The 9507-nt window shown below is 38.6% G+C and overlaps 2 protein-coding genes across 6 annotated transcripts in view; both read left to right on the forward strand.

Moving 5' to 3' along the window:
- Positions 1-3416: 3416 nt before the first annotated feature.
- LOC107478143 (probable receptor-like protein kinase At1g33260) lies at positions 3417-3989 on the forward strand. The gene has a single exon (XM_016098291.1). The coding sequence runs from the start codon at positions 3417-3419 to the stop codon at positions 3987-3989; it is 573 nt and encodes a 190-aa protein (XP_015953777.1).
- A 1076-nt stretch (positions 3990-5065) lies between these two features.
- LOC107477998 (protein MICRORCHIDIA 6) overlaps positions 5066-9507 on the forward strand; it is a 15140-nt gene continuing 10698 nt past the window's right edge. For 2 of the 5 annotated variants that reach the window (XM_016098088.3, XM_016098089.3), the window contains exon 1: positions 5066-5444. In XM_016098088.3, coding sequence (XP_015953574.1) covers positions 5255-5444 — 190 coding nt within the window. In that variant the 5' untranslated portion in view covers positions 5066-5254. Of the gene's footprint in view, positions 5445-7015; positions 7721-7845; positions 8119-9507 lie in introns of those variants that run through there. The other 3 variants (XM_016098091.3, XM_016098093.3, XM_052259022.1) reach the window with 3 other exon arrangements.

Below are 9507 nucleotides of genomic sequence, written 5' to 3' on the forward strand. Positions count from 1 at the left end.
AAACGGGGACCAACATGAAGAAGTCGGACTAAAGCTACAAAAAGTTATAAAAAGTAATCCCAAGGGGTTGCTCGAAAAAGATCAATTGAGAAAATTAACCAACAGAGGGGAGATAACTCGACCCGATAGACCTTGACCTCGCCACAAAAGCAATCAAAAGAGGATGGATAAAAAACAACTCTGAAAATTCCAGGTAAATGCTAAAGAAAGCTGCAAGCAAGCATATCGCAGTTACCATAAAACAAAGACTCAACAAGCCGCTTGAAGCCAACCCCAAGAGCAAGAAAAACCATTTTGTTTTTCAAAATAAAGTTGCTAAAAGTAGCAACTGGAGTATCAACAGTCAACAAAACATCATTTACAAAAAAGAGTTCAAAGCCCACAAACCGGGCTATTTACACAAATACTTAAAAAAGGAGGTCAACCAAGATCTGGAGCCTTCCCGGCAGCATCAGTACGGGGAGAAGGAGGCCAAGTCTGAATAGGCACAACATCTACAGTTCCATCATCCCGGTTCAGAATCTGGCAATCCGGATCAGACGTAACGGGAGGAACCGAGGAGGTCGACACTTTGACAGAAGGCACTGGGGGAGGGTTAGCATCATCATCATCCTGGTCATCAGGGACAATCTTACCATCCCTCACAACATTGTCTAGGCTGAAGAGAGTAAGGTCGGCCTTAGGAGCAATAACTCGAACCTACTCCTTCAGGTTCTCGTAGGCAGTAGTTACACTGTCAACAAGATGACCTTCAAGCTCGGAGTAATCAGCTCGGACGTTCTCCAACTCCTCCTTCAGACGCATTCCCTCCCGATAAGATGTGACATAGCTATCCTTATGCCTCAGTGCCGTGTCCTTAGCCAGCCTCACAGAGGCAGCCAAAGAGAGGGAACTCACCTTCTCATTCGCCAAATCTTTTTTCAACTTGGCCACCTTCACTTCGAGCTCCTCCTTCAAGCCTTTTATCCGATCAAACTCCTGTTTGGCCTCCTCCATAAAAGCTTTGGTGGCATGAAGAGGAAGACTTTGAGCAGTTCGATACAGGGCCGCTCCCATGTGTGCCAACTTAATACCACTTCGAGTTACATAATCAAAATGATGAAGAAGTGATACGTCATCCATAGAGAGGGCACCATAAGGACTGATTTGTTGATCTACAAACTCGATCGGATCAAAGTCGGGAGCATCAAGGTTGAAAGGCTCAGTTGTTTTTTGCTTCTTACTAGAAGGAGCACCAGAAGCAGCGGCAGAAGTATGTGGAGGATCGACCTGACGAAACCGAGGAGTAGGAATTGCTTTCCTCGACCCGGGAGAACTCGGCACAGGAGGCCTCACGGGGGCCTGAGAAGATCCCTCTTCGGCCACCTTGGCTGAGATGTTCAGAGCAGCAATTGCCTTCTTCGCCTTTTTAAAGGCCCTCATGGGGTCATTGTTCTTTGACATCTCTGCAAATACAGAATCAGCCACAGCAAAGAGTTACAATCCCAATAAGAGGAAGGAAACAACCAGAAGCAACAATAAAACCCTAGAAAGCCTCGACGGAAATGCCAAGAGAATGCATAAAAGAAAGACAGAAAAAACATGTTACAGTGACAAGCAAATACAAGACCACGAAAAGATTCAAACTTTCAAACATGCAAAATCAAAGCTTCACCTAAAAACTGAAGACGAAGCTACGAAAGAAGCAAGAAAGCTAGTACCAACCTGAAAGAGCGGCAAGCTTCAAAGAAATTGAAGATGGAAGACGAAATCTGGAAACGCCCTCTCACAAGCAAAAGAAAGAACGCGAACAAGAGCAATGTCGCAGGGAGAAAAGCGAAACTGTAAAACTCCAGGCGAAAACAGAAGCTCCAGAAAAAACGACAAGCGACGCCGCAACACAAGAAAGTAGAAGCGCAGACGAAAAATAGAGAGCAAAGGGAGCGGAGAAAAGAAGTTACGAAAAGGGCGAAGGAGAGAAACCGTTTTTGGGTTTTCAAAATCAAAGTAAAAAGCCAAAGGAAAACGGGGCAATTAATGCTAAAATTAATGAAAGCATTAAACCCTCACATGTTTCCAAAGCGCCGATATAAAAGCGCGCGCTTTTAGAGGAAACGTTCCACATTCAAAAAGCTTCTACAAAGGAATCGACAAAATGCTTGAGTTCGGCTTCACTAGAGAAGGACCGAAGTCAAGGACTCGACCTCAAAAAAAAAGAAGACCGAGCTCAAGCAGGGCACTGTTCATACCCTGGGTCGAGCTGTCTGAGCTGGGATGTTCAGTAGCAAAGCGACCGATCTCTTTAGGTCAAGCGGACCGACTTCTTCGTAAAGAACTCGGCCAAATCGACAGGAAAGCCCAAAGAAGGGCCCAACTCAAGGAATATGACCCCGATCCAAAGGCAGCCCAAGCCTATAGAGATAAGGGCGGTTCCATGGAAGATAAGCTGACCTCGACAAAAGATAAGATAAGATAAAATAACTAACTTATCTTATCCAAAGAAGGTCACATCTCACCATTATAAATACACTGGAGCACCCAGGTATAATTCATACTCTGATTCTACTCAGTACCTATTTAATACCCTTGCTAACTTAAGCATCGAAGTCCCTTACAGGTACCCCTCATCCTTCGGTGACAATGGATTAGCAGCATTCTCAATTCCACAAGTCGGACACACCAGCTTCGGCCGCTATAGACCTGCTGGACACGTCGGCTTCGACCAGCACAGAAGATCTCATCCGAGATCGACTTACAGTTTCAGGTAACCCCCGGAACATACATGTTTAACAATATTTATATTTATATTAATAATGTTGAATAATAAAAAATATAATTAATTTAAATATAAATGAGTATAAAATTAAAATAATATCTAACAAAATTATTGTATGTTTTTATTAGGGTTAAGTATGATTTTGATTCCTACCGTAGAGGTCGAAAATTTATTTCGTCCCCGGTCTTTTTTCGCTACAAAATGGTCCTTAAGGTTTCAGTTTGTTTTAAAACCGTCCTTCGGAGCAAAATGTCCCTATTTCTTCTTCCCCAAAATCATGCAGCACCAACAGAAGTACAAACAGAAGCACCAATAGATGCACAAGTAGAAACAGAACCAGAAGCAACAACAATTATTGATCAAACAGAAGCAGCAGCAGGACAACAACAACAACATCAATGAATCACCAATGAAACAACAATGGAATCAAGTAGAAACAGAAGAAACAGGAGCAGAAACAGTAACAGAACAACAACAACAACAACAACAACAACAACAACAACAATAATGAAACAATATAATCAATCAGAAACAGAAGCAACCAGAAACAACAATAATAAAAAATCAACAACATAATCAAAGCAAAAGCAGAATAGAAGAAGAAGAAGAAGAAGCGGCAGGCGGTGAGGGTCATAGAGCAGCGGCAAGGACGCGGGTAGCAATGCGAGCGGCGAGGAGGAGGTGCGGCGAGACGAGGTCGACAGCGAAGGCGAGTAGTGGCTTCCCTAATTTCAATGCTAGGGTTTGTCATTTTGGTGCCGCACAGCTCTGCGGTGAGATCCTGGAAGAGGAAAGCGATGTCGCTGCTGCGAAATTGGGAGAAATCGAGGAGGAACCCTTGGCATCTCCTTCCCCGGCGAGGCCCGAAAAATTAAAACGATCGGGTGGTTCTGGCATGCAAATCGAGGGAGTGAGAGGCTACATGTCGCCGGAATTTCAGGCCACCGGCGTGGCGACGCAGAAGTCTGACGTGTACGCGTTCAGAGTGGTCATGCTGGAGCTTCTCTCCGGGGAGGAGCCGCTGAAGTTCAGGTACGACAAGAAGAGTGGAGAGTTCGTGAGGACATCTGTGATCGACGTTGCGAGGGCGGCAGGGGACGGTGGTGAGGGGGCGCTGAGGAGGTGGGTGGATAAGAGGCTGAAAGACTCGTTCCCAATTGAGGTTGCGAAAAGGTGCGGCAGTGAGGCTTTCCTTCCTCTTTTTTCCCTTCCCTCCCCCTCCTCCCTCCCTTAACGAGAGGTAATTTGGGAATAAAAAAATAAAATTGGTAAAAAAGATGATTTTAAAACAAATTGAAACATTTGGGACCATTTTGTAGCAGAAAAAAGGTCGAAGACGAAATAAATTTTTAGCCTCTACGTTGGGACCAAAATCATACTTAACCCTTTTATTATATAACTAACAAGTAAATAATAAAGGATAACATAGTTTAATGATAAGAAAAATATGTAGTAATAAAAAAGATTTTTGTTTGAAATGCATATTCATCAATTTTAAAATTTTTACCCAAATAGTAACCAATTAGCCTAAATCTCCCTAAATTAGCCTTATTCTCACTCACTCTTTTTCATTCAAATTCGATCACAATCACATATCAGTTAATCCAGTCCAATTTTAATAATTATACCGAAAAATAAAATCCGTCCAATTTTAATATTTTGATAATTATGTGAAAAAATAAAAACCGTTCGATTTTGATAACTATACAAAAAAATCGTATAATAAACGGAACAAAGACAAAAATAAAAATAAAAATAAAAATAAAAATAAAAATAAAAATAAAAATAAAAATAAAAATTTTTATCCCATGAAGATACATATAGTGCATGTTTGAGCGCCATTATTTTGTTAAAAAAAGATCTTTTTTCAATGAAAAAAGATCTTTTTTAATTTTTTAACGTGTTTGGCAAATTTCTAGTAGTAAAAGTAAAAGCACTAGTAAAATAAAAAAAGATCTTTTTTGAGAAGCTGTAATTTACATCTTTTTTTAAAAGATTTTTTTCCTTAAAAAAAGATGTTTTTCATGTAATAAATAAACAAAAAAATACTTTTATATTGTTATACCCAAACATAATTGATAAATAAAAAGATCTTTTTGTATGAGATATCCAAACATAAAATTACTTTTACTTTTCCATAAGATTTTTTAAAAAAAGATAACTCAAAAAAATATATTTTCTTAGAAACTCACCCAAACAAGTCCAAAGCTCACCCAAACATGCCTATAATATTGTATATTAAAATAACTAAAATATCCCTTTTTATAAATATAAATTTCAATGAAACCTAAATTCCCAAATTGGTATCGCTTTCACCCACTTCCTCTCATTCAAACCCTAACATTTCAAAGATTCTCTCCTCTCACCGCCGTCCACCACCCTCCTTTTTCCTCGCCGCCGCGCTCCTCCTTCTCACTGCTTCCCTCTCTCACTCTGAAGGTCACCGCAGCACTGTCGTCGCGCGCCTGAGAAACATGCCCGAGGAGAACGTCTTATCGCATGCTTGACCCAGCCGAGGAGGACGTCGTCGTGTTGTTCCTGAGACAGCCGAGGAGAATCGTCGCGTCAGAGGGAGCACCGTCGCGTCAGAGGCAGAATCGTCGCTGTCTTTGTCGCGTCAGAGGAAAATCATCTTCGTTGCCGTCGTCAGCCTCTTCACCTCCGTTCCTCCCTCTCCGTTGCTCTGCCGGTAGGCAATCCTCCTCTGCTACTTCAGTTATATTTATTTTTTCATGAATAAACTTTTATGATTATGATGGTTATGAGTTTGTGACTCTGAGGCTTCTCAGTTCTTAGGTGATTTTCTTTTTCGTGTCAATTTGTATGATGTAATTTTGTTAATTGATGATGGTATCTTATTAATTTTGTTGATTGTTGATGGAAATGTAATTGTATGGAATATGGATTCTGAGTTTTATTGTTGATTGTTGATGTAAATGTAATTGTGTGGTACTTTGTTAATTATATTGTTACTTATGTAGGATTGTGTTCGATTGTTGCTTATTGGTGATTAGAAATTGTTAACTATTGAGGATCATCTTTCTGTTTTTTTTTTAAATAATTTTTTCAAAAAATATCCGCGGAGAACCAAATCCGATTAAGTAATTAATAAGGGGGATGGTTGTTGTAAATAATTTTTAAATAATTTTTAAAAGTAATTGCTTATATTTAAATAATTTTTAAATAATTATATGGACAACACTTTATCAACATTGTTGTAAAGTAAAGGGTGTTGCTCTGTATGTCTTGCCATGGCAAATATGACTAGTGGTGAGAAGGGGTTTGTGGCAAGGGGATGGTTGTTGGTAGTTTTCGTTGGATTGGAGAGTGGTTGAAAGGGTGAAACTAAAGAGTGAAGCTGTCCTGGTTGAATCTATTTGTTCCCCTTGCTATCTGACCAATCATTGGGAATAAGTTATTAATAAGGGGGAACTATGACCATTTTTATGCATCTCCTAATTATACCAATCATAATTCATTCAACGGTTGGCAACTTTTAGTTATGAATTGTTGTGTATTATTATAAAAATGACACCCAAGCTATGTGGGAGTGAAACTAATTGAAATTCATAAGCTGTTTTATGATAGAGTAGAATGTTAGAAGTGTGTTTTGCAATTAGCAATAACACTAAAGTTGATTGCATTTGAAAACTATGTTATTATCCATGCCACACTTTCTAAAGACTATTATCAATACATGCATATTCTGATTCTAGAAGGAATTGTGGCATACCCTTATTGCACATTTAGGTAGAAGCCTAATTTTGTGCTTACTCAGAAGATCAAAGATTTGATTCAAGTAAAAAGCAATTGCCTAACATATGTGAGTGATGTTTGAATGGTTTGTCTACGAAGGTTCAACTAGGATCTAAAGATTAGGCGAAAGGGTATAGTTAGTGTAGAAGTGGGGAATATTGCCGTCTTATCTCTTGTATGTTCGACAAGACAGTAGATGCTTGGTTAGCCGGAAGTTGGTTATTTACTTAAGAATGCAACATGCCTTTACTTTTTCAAGATAAGAAGGGAAAATGCCTCGACCCAAAGATCATGTTCATTTCGTTGAAGTTATGAAACCATTGGTTAGATAAAGAACTAGGTGAAGAGACAATTCTGGCAATAGATATTTGCAATTACGTGTATTCTTATATAATTTTAGAGTGAAATCTTTGGTTGCAATTAGGCACTCTTTAATTGTCTAATAGTTCCAAGGCCTTTGTTTGTTTATTGTTATTTGATACCTTAACTACTTTATTTAAATGTCGATGTCGATACTACTAACCCTGAGGACCCATGCCTTTTGATTGGTTTCTAATTATGCTTTTTAATAGTGCCATGCACCTGTTAGAATTAATACATGTTATGCTTAGAGTTGAAAGTAATAAAAACAGCTCAAATAGTTGTTGGTGGCATCAATAAGAGGAAAGGCTCTTGTTGTTGGAAATTATGGAAAAAAAGGGAATTGCTTATTGGCTCAGAGCACCAAAGTTATCTTTGAAGACAACGTTGCCGATATAGCTATCTGGATAGGTTTTCCTCGGATCATCGTGATTCAAACAATTGGACCTTGATGGAGGAATTCCATTTTGCTTGATGGGAGATCATGCTTTACACCTAACAAGTCAATTTTTCTATTGTTGTGTAAGGAAAAAAGTAGTTGAGCGTTAGAATGTGCGGGAATGTAAGGAAAAAAGTCATTATATTGACTCATCTTTCTTTGAATGTGCAAATCAACCTTTCTATTAACTTTAACAATGATTGGGAACAAATTAGTGCATATTCAAGAATGCATCAGGGATGACAAAACTCTCCGATACATAGAGATCCCCGCGGGAATCGCCCCAAATGGAGATCCGAAGGGGGAGAATTTTTCCTACGGGGATGGGGATGTGGGACAAAATTCCCCTGAAGCAGGTGCGGGTACCTGAGTGGTGATCTCTGCCCTATCCCCACTAATCTACGAAATTTGTAAATATACTTAATTGTCAATAACTTATTTTTATTATAGGTTTTTTAGTCATTTCACATGACATATATATAGATAAACCCTGACCCTAATTCTCATTCGTGTCTTCCTTTCTTCATCATTGTAGATTTGTACGCCATCCCCCCACCTCACCTCTCTGCTCCCAACCCGCCGCCACTCTCCTTGCTCCCGTGCTCTCCTCTCCGCTTGTGTCCGCAGTCCGCTGCACCGCCCCCCACCTCGTCCGCTGCTCCGTGCTCTACGTCGTCGCTCGTTGTCCGTGTGAAAGAAGCCACCGTCTGCCGTCGGCAGCATTGCCGTCACAGCCGTCGGTTGTCCCTCCCCCTCCTCCACTTCTGATTGGATACTCTCGCCCTCTTTGTATTTTATTGCACTAAAGGTTTATTCTACATTTTTTGTGCTTGTTTGTTTTGAATCTTGGTGATTTTCAGCATGCTTGTGCTTTTAACCTTGCTTGATTTTCCGCAACTGCAACATGCTTGTGCTTGTTTTAGACATTTTTTGTGCTTGTTTTCCCCTGAATAAGCATTAAGGAACTAAATCTTAACCTGAGCTCCTAGTAAAAATTATTTTGAAATTATTTGGGTGGCTAAGCCTTCTTAGTTGGTAATGGCTTGGCTAGTGTGCATGTGTACAAGTTTTAAGCTTTCAAGTCTTTTAAGTGTGCAAACAATGAATTAATTGTGATTTGGATTTGAATTTAGTTTGGTGCATTTTAAGGGTTAGTGAGGTTAGAATGGTTAGGCAAGTTCAGATGGACAATCAATAGGGTTGTTTCCCCTTAATATTTTTTCACATGATAAATGTTTGGTCTTTTGCTATATCTGAAAATTTATTTGTTTTAGTATCTGTTGTTTGTGGTGCCATAAAATGGTCGTTCTAGTGAAGAAGTAAAAAAGCTTTTGTAGCTGGTGCATGTAGTGTATATATAATGTGCTTATTGAATTCCAAAAGTAGTGCGCTAAAAGAAGTGCTTTTTTTTTTTCCCATTGGTAAAAGAAAATTAAATTCAAATCGTGATAGTGTATTATAAATTCTTCATCTATTTTGCAGGTTGATGTAATTGTTCAACTTCAGTATCTCTTGTTTTATCTCTTTCTTTGTGTTTTTTAATGGAACTTGTTATTCATTTTTATGATGCTAATATGTGAACACATTAAGCTCAACAAATTACAAATCTTTATGGTTGAGCAAAGAGTATTAGTCAATTAATGAAGGGCAACGGTTTCATTAGAAGTCAAAATCCATCAAGAGAAATTAAGTCTTTATACTTTAAACAGTGTTTTGTTTATGATGCATGTTGACATATTTATATATTCGTTGTTTTATCAAAGAACTCAAAGTAGTTTGTTGGAAGTTGTACTTTTGCAATGGGAGAATATTCGAAGTTGAAGACTTTGTTTTATAGGCTTTTTTAAAAATTTAACTTTGGATATGATATTGAATTTTAGTTAATTTTTAATCTTGGACATGATGTATTTGTATGTTGTTCCATGCTTTATGATTTTTTATCAATGTTTTAAAATTTTTTCATTAGAATTTTCATAGAAATTATCAACTAGGCACATGGCCCAAAGTTCAAATTTGCACTCATGTTTTTTTACCGAATTGAACATTTAACAAAGTTGAGGATTAATCTACACATTTGAATCATAAAGAGTTAAGTTGCACATACCTATTAGCAGTTGTTTCTTATATTAAGATATGATAAATGCGGGAATGGTAACTAGCGAACGAACCCCCCCTGATTTTTTTTTTTTTGGTAAGA

This window comes from Arachis duranensis, chromosome 3 (genome assembly GCF_000817695.3).
Source record: "Arachis duranensis cultivar V14167 chromosome 3, aradu.V14167.gnm2.J7QH, whole genome shotgun sequence".
Classification (NCBI taxonomy): Eukaryota; Viridiplantae; Streptophyta; class Magnoliopsida; order Fabales; family Fabaceae; genus Arachis; species Arachis duranensis.